The 18555-nt window shown below is 38.3% G+C and overlaps 1 protein-coding gene across 1 annotated transcript in view; it reads right to left on the bottom strand.

Moving 5' to 3' along the window:
• Positions 1-12749: 12749 nt before the first annotated feature.
• LOC145999329 (uncharacterized) overlaps positions 12750-18555 on the bottom strand; it is a 120311-nt gene continuing 114505 nt past the window's right edge. The window contains exons 17-18 of the mRNA XM_083136273.1: positions 17714-17858; positions 12750-13136 (exon numbers count right to left, since the gene is read on the bottom strand). Coding sequence (XP_082992399.1) covers positions 12818-13136; positions 17714-17858 — 464 coding nt within the window. The 3' untranslated portion in view covers positions 12750-12817. The remainder of the gene's footprint in view (positions 13137-17713; positions 17859-18555) is intronic.

The raw sequence follows: 18555 nt of genomic DNA, 5'->3' as shown, positions 1-18555 counted from the left end.
AGCTCTTGTTTACAAGGCAATAAGCCATGGGACTATGTCCACATTTTATTGAGTATCAGAACCCAGGAGTTATTGAGCTCTATATCAGCTAAATACAATTCAAAGTTGGACTTTGAAATGTGCAATGAATATTTCTGTAAGTCTCTCTCGGGTATATATTATCAGAACAAGGCAAAACTTGAATCCAATTCAGGCATATATGTCAACATGCAAGAGGCCAATGTTCTTTTTACTAGGAATTTCCCTTGGAGTCAATAACATGATGGCATGTATAGAGAATTTTCCCTGAAAGGGCACAGTGTAGATTTTATCTTATGTTTGCATGCATGAGATAAAATCTCCCAGGCGTGCATAATTTATTGCTGGCCAGGACATGAAACTGATCAAAGATTAGAAAAAACATGAAACCAATTTGCTTGCCTGCCCTTGTCCTATTGTATTGATCTGTAAGTTGTAGAGGATGAGAATATGAGCATTTTTGCCCTAGTTTTAAGTATAGTCAAAACAATATCAAGGGGGGCATATTTTTGACAAGTTTATGGACAACAAACTAAGAGATTCAGCTTTTACACTCATGGGCAAATCTGTCTGAGGGGAGTTCTTCATTTCTACACTAGAATTCAAGATTCTTGGGATTTAAATATGTACACACATGGCCGATTGGGCTATATGCCCTTTTTGCCATAGTTTTAAGTGTAGGCAAATCTGTCTATTGAGGATTCTTCTTTTCTACACTAGAATTCAGAATTCTTAGAATTAAGAGCATATCACACTTGAAGAAATACGGAATAAGGGCATCTTGGCATAGTTTTAAGTGTAGGCAAATCTGTCTATTGAGGATTCTTCTTTTCTACACTAGAATTCAAAATTCTTAGAATTAAGAGCATATCACACTTGAAGAAATAGGGAATAAGGGCATCTTGGCATAGTTTTAAGTGTAGGCAAATCGGGCTGTTTAATCAAAAAGCTCTTCATTTGTACAATTTTTGTGCTTATATTATATACTTTCATACTACTATGTTGGTCGATGGCCACGGGGTTCATTTTGTAATGCTGTGTCACCGGAACGAAATTTGACAAACCAGCAGCGAATGGTTCGTTCATTTACCATTCCTGGCCTAAATGCACTGTTAGTGTTTTTGGCGGCTTGCTGAGCAGAATGTCACAGTTTGAATTCGTAAAGACAAATCACTCGCAATTGTGTGTTCTCCATGGTGCACTTTCAGACGACCCTGTTCAGCAACACACTGCCTCCTGACTGTCTGGGTGCTCCAGCCTGTTTGCTGGACGTATACAGAGTTTATGACGTTAGTCCCGTGACCTCAGTCAATCCCTGTGTTGTGTTTTTGAGATGAGTTTCCCACCAGACATAATTTCATTCGCACCAACCCAATATATGTTCATTTTGGGTCATTGTAGGCCAGAAAAAGGTGGGTTTCATTTGTCCTTTTTTGCCTTTTTCTACGTTTTTTGGCTTATTGGTCCTTTTTTAGCCTATTTTTAGGTCTTAACGGCTTCTTTTTGCATCTTCACCTTCTTTCGACTAGGTTTTTACTGACCATTCTCAATTCGAATCATCATCAGTTCATCACCTCTTAAACATCCTTTCTGTAGTAAAGAAATAAAAACAAAAAGAAATAAATAAATATATTTGAACCATCCCTGAAACGAGAGAAAAACATTTTTGGACGACTGAAGCAGGTATGGTACAAGATCCTTTAACCGTAACTTGTCCCGAAGGTGTAAGAGGCAACTTTATCTTGTTTTGAAGCTTTCAGCACGGTGTTTACGACCAGACAGCACGCGCCTGAAGACATTCCGTTTTTAGGTCCTTTTTTTATATTTTTAGGTCTTTTTTTGGCAATTTATAGGTCTTCAACTTCCGAGCCCTATTAATGAGTTAATTCTGCATTTAGTTTCCCAAATAATGGCTGTGGATTTCGCGAGACTGTTGGGGGCAAATAAGTGGCACTCGAGTGGCAATATAAACAAACATTGTGAATTCCGTTCTACCTTGCGAAGACGCTCCAGCCGTTTGCCTCGCTGGGTGACACAGAGTAGAAACCGCTTGGCTAGGCATCACAGACTATTGACTAAGTGATCACGCAACGAGCAATTCTACATAATAAACATTACGTACGCACAAATGTGGTACATTAAGAGTTTTATCGCTTAACGACACGAACTCTTGTGATTTCTAGTCTTATATTACATATTATTGTTTTTACGTGGTATAAACATACGAATTTGTTAGTATTAAGGGTATTATTCATTATAATGTTTAGGGAATGAAAATTTTCTTTCCTTCAGGATGCGGCAAACAAGAGAAAGTTATGTTTTGGTGGATTTCTTTTGTATATTTGGTTTTTTAAAGAAAATATATGGAATTGGCGAACCTGAGTCATGTCAAGCTTTGCGATTTGACTTTTAAATTTTCAAAGGAGAAAATTTTTCTCCGTCGGGGCGAACGTATCAATCCCTAAGATTGTATGTTTATTTTATTAAGTCTCTCTGAACGCTTCATGTTGACCAGGGCATTCACTTGTTTTTCTCAGCTGTCTCAAGCCTCTTAGGCATGTTTACAATGCATTGTGTTGTGCCATGCAAACCTCCTGAGCATTCAGGAACAGGTAACACTTCTGGTTTTAGAGTCAGCGGTTTGCATGGTAGCAATTATGATAATCACACGATTCGGCATCGAGGAAGAGCTCGATGGCCAGGGAATATAGAGGTGAGACAAGCTGGGAGGTGAGTGACTTTGGAGATGGAGTGGAGAGAGAGAAGGTGGTCAGCAAGGCAGTAGGTGAGGAGTAGAACAACGCTCTGGTCGACAAATAGGAGAAAAGCTTACAGAGGACTTCGCTATTTTCATTCAGCTAAAGACTTCAGATAGACAGGTAATTATCCTACACCCAGCCATGATACAGGTTCAACGGTTCACAAAATCCAACGAGTGACCATTGTCTTTTCAGTAGTTTAATTCCTTTGTGTAATTTGTACCTTTCGCATGCCAAGCGATAACTCGTCATGCTAATGACGAGTGGTCTCATCAAGAGGATGAATGATGAGTAGTTTACATCACCCCATCGATTAACTGGTTCAGATCCCTTCATTCTATAGAATGACACGATACAATGAGTACATCAGCAGACTTCTGTCGATAATATCATTAGATTATCTAACAACATTAACTTTATTATTGGTTACAAACTTAAGTTGGTGGATTGTACTGCTCAGCAAAGATGAGAAAGTCTCTCTGGCGCTGCTGTTCGGTAAGCAATTTATTTGTTCGAGGGTTAGGTAGGGGGGGGACGCAAGGACTGCTCGACTTCTGACACCCTTTCAATTTTGCCACACTTATATGGACGAAAGGTCATTGAGTTCGAGTGCGTCTGTTGTTTGTACCCAAATGAAGGTCAAAACCGTACATAGTGAGAGCCGAGAGGTGATTTCGAATGTTGTTAAATTTTTTGACAACGAAGCGAGAGAAGGATGTTGCACGTTTCCGGTCAATCAAGCTACAAAGCGTGCGGCGGCTGCAGTTCGAATGTTGGACACTTTGATAAAGAAAATTAGAAACGAAGGAAATTCCGGTGGGGGGGGGGGGATTTACGACACCAGATAAGCACAGGTCTGCCGAAAAGAGTAGAATTGTTGTAGACGACTTTGACAAGTGTTTGATTCTAAGAACTATTGGTAATTTTTATACGATTGAACATGAAGTGCCAACAGTAAAAAAAGTGCTTTGGAAATTAAAGAAAGAAATTAATTTTTGGGTTAGTCATGAAACTCTTCGCAACATTATTTGCAATGACTTAGGATTTCGTTTCCGAAAGTGCAAAATCGTGAGAAGTGCTTTGGTGGAAAGGAGTGACATTGTGTCCAATCGAACAAGTTTTCTGAGGGCATTGAGGCGAAATGAGAAGAGTGACGTGAAAACGACAGTTATATACTTAGATGAAACATGGATCCATGAGAACTACACGGTGAAAAAGTGTTGACAGGGTGAGGGCAGTGTACATGGTTCTTTATCAAATACCAGTGCTGGAAGAAGGGTGATTATCCTTCAAGCCTGGAGTGAAAACGGTTTCGTACCAAACTGTCTACTTATGTTCAAAGCTAACAAGAAAACAGAAGATTTTCTTGGGGAAATGAATGCTGAAAATTTTGAACGATGGTTTGAAAGTCGATTGTTACCGATATTCCCTCCAACAGCATTATTGTAATGGACAATGCGCCTTACCATTCTCTGCAAGTCAACAAACCTCCCACAATAGGCAGCACTATAGCTGCAATGCAGGACTGGTTGAAAGACAGTTCAATTGAATTTTCAGATAACCTTCGAAAGGCTGAATTATATCAGCTAATCAAAACCAACAAAAAAGCCCCCGCAATATCGGGTCGACACTCTTGCAATAGAAAACGGCCACACCGTACTTCGTCTTCCACTTTATCATTGCGATCTAAACCCTATTGAGTATGTTTGAGGTATCATAAAGGGTCGTATTGCATCATAAAATGTTGATCGTAATTTATGCAGAATACTGGAAGTTGCAAGAGAAGAATTTCAGAACTTTCCCAAAGAAGAATGGAAAAAGTCTTACGAAAAAGTAAAGGGGAAACAAGAGGAATATTGGGTCCAGGACGGAATTATTGAAGTAGAAGTTGACAAGTTGGTAATCGAAGACTACTCGGAGTCACATGAGGCGTGAGGATTCGGATTCAGACGAGAGTGGAAGTGCCAATGAAGTTGACAAACGGTGCGATAATGACAGTCAGGTGAATGTTAGTGACGAGTCGGATTTGGGTTGCACTCCACTGTAAATGGTAAGTTTACAAAACAAATCATTCTTTAATAATTCTTGAAGCTTTCCTGGTGGCGAATATTGAAGAGGTTTTCTCGGGCAATCAGCCAGGTGATTTCCGGATAGGCTTCCGAGCTCTAACGTCACTCACATCTTAAGGAATTCACTTCAACCCCTGAAGATGAGCTCCCGAAAGCCTATCCGAAAATCACCTAGCTGATTGCCCGAGAAAACCTCTTCAAATCATTCTTTCTTTTTAAAATGTAAGCTGTGTGTATATTTGATGGGTTATTTATTTACATAAATATTGTTTATGCGAACGTTGCCCCCAAATTTATCTTAAGTTAGCGCCTCTGGCCTGGTCACCCCAATCGCCGCCACTGTCTCTAAGGATATAATTATAATTAATAATTAAATTGAAGATAAAATCTGTTCCTTAGATGGTAATATTTACTATCGCATAGTAAGAGTCACAACCATGACAATAGATTTTATTGTTATTAATTATTTAAATCTGGAATCGTCACGAACGCTATCCATTCTTTTCAACCACTGGCCGTGTCCGAAAGGTGCGAGACCGTACTTGAAGCTAGCATCGTCCGAGTACAGCGCCTAGAATAACGTAGTGTGGAAAACGGCATGGTTCTGCGCTCTCTGGCTGGTTCCACTCGAAAATGATCCGCTAGAGGCGCTGGTGTTGACCCCGGTGCTTGTTGTTCGACTGCTTATAATGGAAGTAAATGGAGTTTTCGCTGCAACGTCTGATTCTTTTACATGAAGCATTTCTATGAATGTGATAATTGCTATGATATTTGGTACAGTGGTCGCGAAGATATTAACGAACATTCTAGACAGTCGACCACGTCCTGTTATCGTCATACTTTCGTTAATAATACGGGAGAAAAAATACGCGTGGAATGTTCTTGGCAACTAAATTTTTGTGTATGAATTAGGTTCATTATTATTATCATCATCATCATTTCTTTTAAAGATATACACACTGAAGCATTTGTATTTTTGATATTTACTGTCTCTTTTCTTCCGCTTTAAACTAATCGCGGCGATGATAATAATGATGATTGCATGAAACGACAAGGGGAACCCCACAAAACTTTCTTAGTGCCATCGACATGAGTGTAAGGCAACTTTCAAACCAATGGGACAAGCGACACGGGATGTTCACACTGTCACACTAGTGACACACACTTCCAGACTGTAAAATAGCATTCATTGCACATGAGGGTCCAAACAGCAAACGACACGATCATATGGCGTATTCGCGTGCTACTTGTTACTTCGGTCGGAAAGCTCCTTAAAGGAAGGGTGCTGAGACCGAAGCGACGCGCTACAGGGGGAGTTCCCAACTAAGTGACAAGCGGCATGGTGCCTTCAGTCTATTAGCAAGCGTTGCTTGCGAACAACAGATAGGCGACACGATAAACCGCACATATATTTTCTATGGGGTTCAGATCTGGGGATTGAGGGGAGTGTGAAGTTGTTTTGGGGTGTTATATAACAGCAACAATTTTGTATTAAGGGCGGTATGCTTAGGATCGTTGTCCTGTTGAAACAAGTAATCATTACCCAAGTTCATTTGAGCAGCACTAGCGCTCAAATTATTCTTCCATATATCAATGTACATGTACTGGTCCATCGTCCCCTCTAAGAAATGCAACTTGCCGACCCCGGCAGCACTCATACACCCCATACTAAGAGTGAACCGCCACCGTGTTTGACAGTTGGGATTAAGTTTCGCGGCTCCAACTCTGTATTTCTTTGCCACCATACCATATGCCTACCATCCGACCCAAATAAATTGAATTTGCTTTCGTCCAAAAAAATGACCTTGTTCCAGAAGTCTGCATCGTAATTGCGGTGGTATAGGGCAAATTCGAGGCGCTTCTTTCTGTTTATTGCACTAACTCAAAATGTCTTCCTTGCCACGCGTTCATGGTAGGTATTTCGTCTGCATACGTTACGAACTGTACTGGAGGAAACTTTTTTACCTTGGTCTTGAAGGCTTGCAGCCAACGTCGGAGCACTAGTTTTGGGGTCCTTTTTTGATAGTTCGTAAAATAATCCGTTCGTCTTGCACAGAAAGCACTTTTGGTCGTCCACACCTCGGCTTATGTTCTACTGTTTTTCTTTCGCCAAAGCGATCTATGATCACGTGCACTATTGATTTAGGAATTCCGGACAAGCGTGATATTTCCCTTAACGATTTGCACTGGTTGTGTAGCTGGATAACTTGCCGACGTTCACAAACCGTGAACTCTCTCCTTCCAAGACCCATGTTGCACTATCGTGTTGAATGAGGCGGAGCTACTGCCACTACTGAGACTTCCGAACTGACAGCCGTGAGCCCAGAGGTTGAATGGGTCAGTGGTATGGCAGTCCAGGTTTATTGATCGTGTTTCACAGAGGTCCTTTTTATTGTTTTTACTAAGTGTTCAAAGACTTTCTGTGCCCATAATTTGTGGTATTTTTGTTATGATTGTTCATGGATTGTTTATCTTTTGATATTTTCATTTCGTTGTTGTGACAAGAAAGAAAGAATTTGAGGTAGAACCATTGCACTTTTATCCCGCTCACCTACCATCATTCACAACGCCAAGAGGATCCATTATTAACGTAACTACAGCAGTGTCCAAACACTTTTTACACTCACTGTAGGTGAGATAGGAAATGAATTGCACTCTGAAATGATTATACAGCAATATGTGAAAATGCAAATGCAAGGCGAGGGTTTCCCTTATTCAATGTTATTCCATTTGAGTTACGCGTAACAATTGCTCCCATTTAATTAGATTGCAATTAACGTATGTTAATAGGCATATCTTAGGTCGACGGGTAGTTTCACTGTCACCAAAATAGTTTACACAATTATCCAGTTCTTACATACCTGAACCGAGTTGACATCGTGCAACTGGAAAATCTACTACATTAAGGAAACGGGCCAGATTCTTAACAGTCAAATCCACTAGGAGCCTCCTTATATACTGGTGGAACTGCCTACGCATGCTGGATAGCACGGGAAACTACGTGCTTCTCTTCGACTGTCGTATGAAGTATGCACAAGTGGAAGTTCTCCGTCGCAGATGTGTAGTGGGCGTAACCGTTTTGTCTTTCTGTGTTCTGAGTCGAGAGGGGGCGAGATTCGAGACAGGTAGGGTCTCCTAGGTCAAAAAGCATGGGATACAACTTGACACTCCTTGGTGGCGTGCATTAAATATTTGCAGAGTCACCTGTCAAGGCCGACCGCAGGATTTTTTTCTCAGGGGACAGAGTAAGATTTCACATCTTCCCCTCCAGTCATATAAACTTTATTATTATTTAAATACTTGCTTACTTTACTTACTTAATTTAAATTGTATGTATATTGCATAACGAGTACTAACCTGTGTTGTAAGAGTTGTTCAAAGTGGCGGCCAACTGCATTCACACAATCCCGGCATCCTTTGCTTAAAAATAATCGGGACGTCACAGGTCGAAAGGCATCCACGCCACGCCTCGCCGTCTGCAGGCACTCGCTATCTCAGCCCAGATCCAAAATGAACACATTGTAGAAACTGGAATCGCCTTGTTTCTACTCCAAAAACATCTATCAATTTGTTGATGAACAGTTGTATGTATTTTTGTACTGTTTCATAATGCACAGATATCAAGCAGAGACCACTTCACCTATTGTCCTTCATGGTATCTCTGATCCATATTTTTACATGCCGAAGGGTATTAACAAAAATCAATATGTCGGGGTGTGAATTATCAACGTCAGATCCCTACTTCGGGAAATGACTCTTTTTTGTAATCCGGAACTGAGAAAATCCAAGGAATCTGATTTAAAATAGTTTAATTCTTGATATTGTCTGCACAAAAGTGTCTGGAATTTCTTGAATTTAGTATTTTTTATTCGAGAAGTACAGAAACAATCACTTGAATGGAAAATAGTGTGTACAACTCAAGATTTTCACCGCATTTGGAAATTTCGAAAAGATGGAGAATTCTTTTAAGTTACGTACGTCGGAAATGGCAGTTAATTTGCTGTACCTGACAGCCTCTAAATCGCAGGAAACAATATTATTTGTAACATTCCTAGCAGGACGAAACAAATAAGCATCGGATGCACAGTATGTTGCCAAACGTTCTTTAAAACTGGAGGGGGTTGACAGTGCCGTTACAGGATAAAAAGTTGATACATTGATGTACAGCATCTCTCAAAAGTCTTAGGAGAACAACATTTTAAACTAGGCAACCCAACCCAACTTACACAAGTTGTTGGTGGATTGCATGTAGAGTTAGGGTTTCAGGGTTGCCACATACACAAATTATATTTGTGCAATTTGCGAAAGGAATAACAAAAGATATTACATATTCAAGAATACAAATAATTCAGTATTACATCGCAAATGACAAAATACTTTATGAAAGAAGTAAAGTTCTCGTTCAAAAAGGAGAAAATTGATATGTTAGAATTTCATCACCATTAAGTCTACACAAAAGAAAAGAAGCGATGAAAGGATAGTGGAGGAGAGGAGAAGAGAGGAGGCAAAAGTAGAAGAAACGAGAAGATAGAAGAGGAGAGGAGAAGAAAGAAAATGGCATGCCGGGGAAGAGGAGGTGAAAGGGAGACGAGAAGAAAGGAGAGGAAAGGAGATGGGAAGAGAGGAGTGGAGAGTAGAGTAAACGAGAGGAAAAGAGAAGAGAGGAGAGGAAGAGGTCGCAGTGGAGTCAGGAATCGAAGACAGAAGAAAAGATAGGAAGAATGATGTGGGGACAAGAGGAGAGGACAGGAGAAATTTGAGACAGGAATAGAGCAGAGGAGATAAAGAGAGTAGAGGAAAAGGAAGAGGAGAAGGATAGAATGGTAAGGAGGCGAAAGGAGAGAGCGACACAATATTGTCTGAGCGTCAAGAATTGATGCAATGATCATCAACATGAAGCAATCAATAACATTTTTTAATGTCAATCTAATATTTTCTCGGAGCAAAACGCCTTTTAGTTGAGTTCAGAGCATGATAAGATGTTCCGCGTGAGATTTTCGATTCTACTTACCACTAAAAATATGAATTTAATTTTCACATTGATAACAATTTTCCAATTCCTCCTCTAAGCAATTCTTTATATTATTTTCTTCAAAAAGCAATTTAAATCGAAAATACCCAAATTGTTGTGTTGTCATAATCCAACAGAAGGTATTTGGCCAAACAAGGAATGTGATGAACTGATGACTATGGCAGATCATCTTCTTTTCTGAGCCTTCAAAACAATGCTAACCCTGATCTCAGTCTGTTTCCCTTCAGCTAGAACCACAAAATATTACTTATGTTTTTAATTGTTTTTATTTTTCAGCCTTTTTTTTCTTTTCTGTCATTTTTCAATATTTCTTAAGGTTTTTGTTTCATTGTTCTTCATTTCATGCTTATTTTCTCCTTTTTGTTTCGTGAATTTTTAAATGCATTTGCTAGCACAACTTACACATTTAAATTTCCTGACATAGTCTTCTTAGCAAGTTCGCCATTAATCGAATATATTGTCAGTGGAAAAGCACAAATAATATTCTTAAGTGAAATGTTTGGCAATGCATTAAATAATAATTAAATTGTGGAAAATTTATTTTTCCTAAAGCAAACTTAAAATACTTTGTGTGAAGCCTACTTTAAGGTTCCCTTGGTGGCATCTATTATGCCTTTAATCTGCGATTTTTTAAAGTAAAATTAGTAACAATATAAAAAATATGTAATCTTATGTACGCGAAGCACAACTTTATTTTCAGATGCTGGTGATCTATGCTTACTACCTGTTCTCTGCACCTGTCACATGGCATCTGATTGTCTGCTGCAATTAAGATGGTTGATTGAGATTTAAGGTTTTCAACTCTGGGGAGGAATCAACGTTCTCCCTTGAGGCTGAGAAAATATTTCATCCAACGCCTCTGTCCTTCTGAAAAAAAAAACAGAAAGTTTCTGCTGTGGTTTGGAATCGATCTCACGACCTCTTTCATACAAGTCAAACATGCTACCTCTACACTACAGATGTCACTGTATTCCAACATACAGTTTGAAGAATTACAGACACTGCTTAGGTCTTCTAGTTTGACAAAATTTGGTCTTCGTATTCACTGTTAGTTATGTGAAACGTGAGGGGGAATTACTCATGTATGTGCAAGTAGTGCATTTGTAGGTTCAGAAGTTCGAAGTATCGAGAAATATTTGAGAAAGAAGACAGGCCAGGCACTAACCTTACCACAGATTAGGGTATATACCCTAATCTGTTGCCTTACCAATCGCATAAGTGGGAAAAGTGAAATTATACATATTTTGATCGAGAAAGTGGAAGGAGAAAGACACCTCAATATCCCAGCTGGGTATTTACAATTGTATTGTATTGGGTCATTTGAAAAACACGAGATGTTAAACTAGAAGACTCAAACAGTGGATTGTCATCCTTCAAGCTGCATAATGAGTACCAGTGGCCTTCGTGGTGTAGTGACAGCATGTTAGAGTTGTGTAATAGCGCTCATAAGATTGATTCCAAACCCCAGCAGTAACTTTATCAGAAGGCAAAAGGTGTTTGATGAAATGTTGGTTAAGATTTATTGGAATAGCGTTGATTCCTTCCCAGAGTTGTGTAAACCTTAAATTCCAGACAGCTATCTCATTTGCAGTAGACAACCAGATACAATGTGACAGGTGCAGAAACCAGACAGGAAGAAGCATAGCTTAGGCATCACAGACTGATATCAGGTTTAGCATTGTTTTGAAGGCTCAGAAAAGAAGATGATTTTTCATCAACTTCCGAGCCTCAGTCATTATTCCTTGTTTGGACAAATACTTTCTGTTGGATTATGACAACACATTAATTTGGGTATTTTCGATACAAATTGATGAAAGTTCCTATTGCTCTTTTAAAGAAAAAGAATTGCTTACAGTGAATGCTAATAATGATGATACTATTCAAATTTCTTTCAAAGTAATTGCAGACTTTACACATGTAGCTTGCCTAGATTGAGTGGAAAGTTAGTGCTTTGAAATAAATCTCATCTCTGAATTGCATACCTTAGTGCCAGAAAGAAGAAGAAAAAGAAAACAAATACCTTGAGCAAATGGAAACATTCCAGGAATTCTAAACAGAGTTAATTATGGCGAATATTCTAAAACAACTGAATTCCTAAACTTCATACTCACTGTATCTCAATGCCATACTTAGGGAAAAAAATGGTGAGCATTGGATTTGAACCCACGACCCTTCATTCCTCGGAAGAGGAGAGCTCCTACATCTGTACTTTACCAAATGCTCTACAACATTACTGGAAGCAAACGTCTTGAAACGCATTGATGACTGTGCAAGCTGCAACTTTTCTTGTGAAGAACACATTTTCGCTTCAAATTCTGAGGATTTTTACTTTTTGTTCATTGCGGAGTACTTTGCAAGGTGTTGTTATTTACTTTGCATACACTATTTGTAATTATGTCCCTTTGTGTTCAAACTTGACTGTGATTTCGTCCAGGTGAACAACTAGCGAGTGCAATGTTTCGAACCTCACAACAGTTTCTCTGATTCCAATTTTAACATGCCGAATCGCAAGTATTCTCTAAAATTATTTGTTACACTCAAGTTTTCAATTTTGTTCTCTATTGATATGTTAGGTGAATATAGTTTCTGACATCATGTTATGAACAAGAATGTAAATCTTTTACCACAGTGCTTGTCAACTAGTAGAGGGGCCTGTAGTACTGTTGGCTACTCTCTGCTAGTGCTCAAGAGCTATGTTGCCAAATTAACGATTTCTGAACTTAGAAATGTTTCAGGGGGGTCAGATAACATTTGGAGAAGTGTACAAAGGACACCCATTTGCAAATGGATGACCGAGGTTACGGCCCCTGTTCTCCAAGCCCCCTAAATCCAGATCTTTGTAGGAAGAATACAGAAGAGAAAAGTAAGATATCACATTACAAAGTTTATCTCTTCATGAAAAAATACTATGAAAAAAAGATAACAATAAAAATGGCATATTAAACAATAGCATTACTGCTTACAAATACTTTAAAAAGAATCAAATATTTCAGAATTTCGTTTAATCTCTGGTAAGCGGCAGAGCTGTTTTTCTCCTGTGACCTCGCAGGCAGGCCAGAGTTGTTTTTCTCCTGTGGCCTCGCAGGTAGGCCAGAGTTGTTTTTCTCCTGTGGCCTCCCAGTTACAGAATTTTCTTGCATATCGCAGGGGCTGTTTTCATAAAGGCTATTCAGAAGAATTCTTGCCGACTGCACTACACGTGGCATATTGCACTCTGCTGCAACTCCTTTAAGGCACTGGAGCTGATCATATTTTGCCCTGAAAAAGAAAACCTCCAAATATTATATTTGTACACTTATAAGTATTGTGTGACTTGTAATATTTCAGAGAGGGTGTAGACTGAGTGGGTTTACTCTCTTAATAATCTTATAGATCCTTGCTAATAGTACCTAAGAAAACAATTTATTAATAGGTTTCCATTAATTAAATACTGACATCCACTATCTTTTGAGTTATGTATTGCGTATGCCTTTTTAAAAAATCTAATCTCGTTAGTAAATGGAGTACAAATCAACCAGTGGCCGCGATCGGGTGCCAAAACTGGAGGGGTCAAGAACAGTTTATGTTTCCTTTGGTAGATAAGGTTTAGCATAGCGCGGAGGCAAAAGTGACAAATAGTGGTGGGTGTCAACTGCCCCCCAAATTGCCACCATTGAAACCAATCGCATTAAATGGAATACAATTCAAATCAACAGTATTCTAACTTGAATTTTAAAATCAAACTATAAGGAAAAAAATGACTTACAACAGAACAGGCCCGTACCCAGGATTTTTCTGAGGGGGGGGGGGAGCAGACCCATAGGCGAATTTTAAAGAAATTTTCTCTCATGTTATACACTGAGTGGGGGGGGGGGGGTGAGTGTATAGGAGAGGGTGGGTAGAGAAATTTGCTCACTTTGTTACAAAATGTTGAAGAACAGCATTTTCTAACCTATATGTATGCAACCACGTGACAAATATTTGCAGTTGACACTGACATTTGTTTCTGTCAGAGAGTGAAAAAAAAATGTATGATAGGGGTGAACTACGTGTGTGCATAATGCAAACAATTCAAATAGCCTATGAAAAGCAACATACGTATGTGGAGTTGATAGATGAGGGTTCACAGACACACCCATTTGGCAAAGTCCCTGACTTTTCCAAGTATTTTACATAACTGTGTAATGATTTAACATGAAAAAAATAAGCGTTACACTTCAACTTTGTAAGTTAATCAAATGAATCACATTTGTTGAACATTTTTGAAAATAAATGATAAATAAAGTGAAAGAACCTTTTTATAAGCAATATTACCCAAAAAGGAAGATAAAATGAAACGTGTTTCTGGTTACAAATTCTGCCAAGCAAAAATCATTTAATTCCCCTGACTTTTCCAGGTTTTGAAAGATTTTTTAAAAATAATTTGTTTCCAATGACCTCAGTCATAGTCTTGCTTTCCTGACTCCTCCAGTTGTTCAAGACTTAGGTGTCAGTGCGAACCCTGTTAATAAATTATCTGAAGGGAACTGCTAAGTGACTTCACCCTGGCGGTGTGTCTGCTGGCATAATATTGTTCCTATGGTGTATTTTCGCATTTAGAATCTTATTCTACAGAAAAAATAAATGCCAGTGGCAACCAAGAAGCTATTAAATGGAGATGCATACATGTGGGATAGAAAATTCCATTATCAACAGCTCGTAGCATCGAATTTTTTAGCCTTGATGTCTTCTGCACACTGTGAAAGTTGTCTGTTGTACCGTCACACCACTGTGTATTTATGTTCAAGACAATTACAAGTAGAAAAGAAGAAAAGTTACAGTAAAACAAATTCAGATTGGCAGAATTTCGTAAATAATAATGTACTTAATTTCTTGAGTGTTTTGGACAAATAACAATAAGTATGTTAAAAGTACTTCAGACAATTTTTTGCCTCAAAAATCTAGCAACGATTCTGCTGTGAAATGGATTCTCCTATTTACATAATATTATTTAACCCTAAGCCATTGAGAAATGGGAATGTTATTAATAATATTTAGATATTTCAGTGTTATAAATGCAGTGGTCAGAAGTAGGGAGCTACTTGTAGTGTCGCTACTGTAGCTAGCTACAAAATTTGTAGCTGTAGCTGTAGCGACGCTACATTTTGAAAATTGTAGTTGTAGCGGTAGCGAAGCTACAAAATTCCTGTAGTTGTAGCGAATTTTTCGCTACAGCTACATTTTTTCTCAGCATTTTAAGGTGAATTTAGAATGTGGCAACAGCGTCAGAAAAAATCGACAATAACCCTTAATTTTGCAGGAGGTTCATAAAGACAGTCTATTACATGGAGATACAGATTATCTAGATTGTAGATTATAGATATCTGCGTAATTTATTTAATTAGTATGTGAAAAATTCAGATATCCAGATAACTAACTGACATATATGAATATATTCCTGCTAATAGCTATGTTTTTTTTTTAGCTGCTTCGCTATTTTGGGGAGAAACATTCCTAGTTTGCTGCACCACTGGAGAAAAGTGCCTCGTTTGCATCACCCCCGGAACAAATCCTGTGGATACATGGTGTAAGACACCAAAATGCCATTAATTACTGTGTAAGACACAACTTCCAGTGCAAAAACGAGCGATAGATTTTCCAATGCACTGACAAGGGAATAGTGACAGCAATAAATGGCTCAGTACGTTAACAGCACTGATCATAGTCAGTATATAGGATCTCACCAGCAAGAAATTATTGTTACAATTATTTTCGCGATAGTATTTGTTCACAAATTTTAAAATTACAATACGTTTAGAACACTCAGGTTTACACGACAGTTTCCTCAATAATTTTATCATATTGCAAAAAGTATGTACGAGTTATTGACTTTCCTGCAGAAACGACAATTATCTTTAGTTAATATACATAGTTTCCAAATTTATGTATTTCTCCTACTTTTGCGTCACTTTTCTGTAACTTTTGCTAATCATGACATCATCATCATCCTTCGCAGTTTCCTGCCTCTGGCTGGGTCGGCATAGAAGTCAAGCCTCTCCATCTTTTCCAGGTCTTTCACAACTCCTCTCTTTCCAAGGTGTTCCAATCTTGTCTCCTAACACTCTCCACTATCTGATCTTTCCACCGACATCTTGGTCTCCCCCTTGGCCTTATTTCCACTCCTTGTGCATTGTAAGCTCTTACTGGTAGTCTTTCTGCATCCATCCTCTTCACGTGTCCGAACCATGTCATCTGTGCCTGATCTATTCTGTCCTGAACCTTCACTACACCCACTGTTTGTCGGATCTCCTCATTTCTTATTCTATCCCTTCTAGTCTTCTTCAAAAGACTCCTTAAAAATTTGATCTCCATTGCCTGCATCTTTTCTTTGTCTCTCTATGTCATTGTCCAAGTCTCTGCTCCATACGTAATTATTGGCACATAGTATGTGTTATATATTACCTTCTTGCATTTCATAGGTACATCCCTGTTCCATATTAATCTTTGAATGCTTGATATAGTCCACCACCCATTTGTCCTCTTATGTTTACCTTCTCATCTATTCTTCCACTTCTCTCAATCATGACAATGAGGATGAATGGTTTATTTAATTATTCTCTTATCTATAGTCGCTTTCTGCCACTTTCGGCTAATTGTGAGAACGAGGAAGAATGATGAATGATGAGCAGTGTGGGGAATGGAGGATCTCATCCTCCCAACTTGGGGTCTTTCCTAGTTTTTGTTTTGAGTCCATTTTATGCATAGATAAGCTGATCGAGACTGGATCCTAACCACTATGTGCCTCCACTGGGTACCGAACCTGGGGCCCTTTTGTAGTTATAGGGCTCCAGGTACTTTTCATTCAAAATGCTGACTTCATATCAGTCTATAAAAAATGAAATATTTATTCTCAAGAAAAATATGTTGATGTGAACATAAATACGTAATCCTACCAAATTGTATTTGTGTATAGTTGTAATAATTAATTTGGGTAACACCCTAATTGCAATATTCATATATCAAATTTGAATTGATATGCCACTTGCATAGGTATGGTATTCTCAAAAACTATAGTAAAAATAAGTAACTGAAGTAACACTGCTATCAAAATTATCGAATGACTGGAATCATGATAATAAATAACAGAATCTATTTACCAATAGTAGGGGATTTTTTAAATACCCATATGGTTGTTTTCCATTTTTTTTTATGCAGAAGTAGCGCAAAAAGTAGCGAAGTAGCGAGTAGCGAACAGGAGTAGCGTAGCGAGCTACGTTTTGGTAAATGTAGTTGTAGCTGTAGCGAAGCTACATTTTGGAAGGGTAGCTGTAGCTGTAGCGAAGCTATTTTTAAAATGTAGCGTTCTGATCACTGTATAAATGTACACATATCAGAAATTATATTTATTCAAGAAACCCTAACTTCATGTAACATCTTGAACATGTATAATACATATAAATACTGTATACTAAATAAAAATGTAGGACACTTGGTATAGAGCTAGTGTAACAGCTATATCCAATAAGAGAGAAGGGAGAAAAAAGAATTATATTTTAATTGCCCATTTTAAATACGCAAATGAAAAAGAACAACAAATTTTGTTCTTCAAAAAATTTGCCTCGATTAGTGCTGTCCTAAACTCCTTAGTTTAGGACTTCATCTCAATAGTTTACATTGAATTATTATTAAATTTTATATGACAAGGGTGAGGCGATCATCTCTTTATAAGTCAAGGGCGTTCATTAAATATTATCTTATTTGACTTCTTAAGAAAACCTCTTTTAAAAAAAAGCTTATAGCTTTGATGCTTCATTTAATGTATTCATGTGATTTTTTTATAACATGTGACAATCAAACGTAAAAATTGTCCAACATACCTGCAGCTGTCTTCAGTGTTGCTACCTGCAAGCGTTTCTGTTTCGTCATTGCAAACAAGATTGCTGCGATTGATAGCGACATTCCAACAATTTCCGAGATCGTTAGATAATTTATAATCATATACTATGTCTCTTACAACTTCCCCTGAAAAGGAAAATAGAGTTTGGTTGGCAGAACACTAAACATGAAGAAGTTCTATTCTTAATTTGTTAGGCTGTTGTAATATGGTGATTAGTTACAGTAATGTTGGTTGATTCACTGATGACAATATTTTAATTCGAACATGCAATACAAGTGGTATGAACATCTTGGTTATTTATCATAGTTTTCAGACTACTTTTGGTTAATCTCGAACAATGAAGATCAGTGATAATTAGACACAAATATAAAGGGACACTGACAAAGAACACCCAAGATGGGGGTTTGAACTTGCGAACTTCGTTGCCAAGATTGAAAGTCCTCCACTTTACTCATTCAGCTTCCAACCCGAAACAATTTTAGAGATAAAAAACACACTGAAATTACCAGGGCTTCAAGATAAACAGTGCTTACTCTGGTCATGTCCGAATGGGTATTGCTGATCGCACATCTTCTCGAACACCTTTCTTGTTCAAGCCCCGCCCTTCGTCTTCTGGCATCAGGGCAAAATTCATTTGTTGTTAGATTATTGCTTAGCATTAACACACTGCAATTTTTGTGACATCCAATCCAAGAATGGGGCGGTGCTTTGGAGACTCGTGTCCAAATCGGCAGAAATTGTCACCTAGAGTATCATGTTGCCTCCTACCATTATATAGGGGCTATCCACCGGAAGGAAGTATCTTCGCGCGAAGGCCAAAGT

The sequence above is a fragment of the Lepisma saccharinum genome, chromosome 1, assembly GCF_977018435.1.
Source record: "Lepisma saccharinum chromosome 1, izLepSacc3.1, whole genome shotgun sequence".
NCBI lineage: Eukaryota > Metazoa > Arthropoda > Insecta > Zygentoma > Lepismatidae > Lepisma > Lepisma saccharinum.
This window is presented reverse-complemented; position numbering and strand designations above follow the sequence as displayed.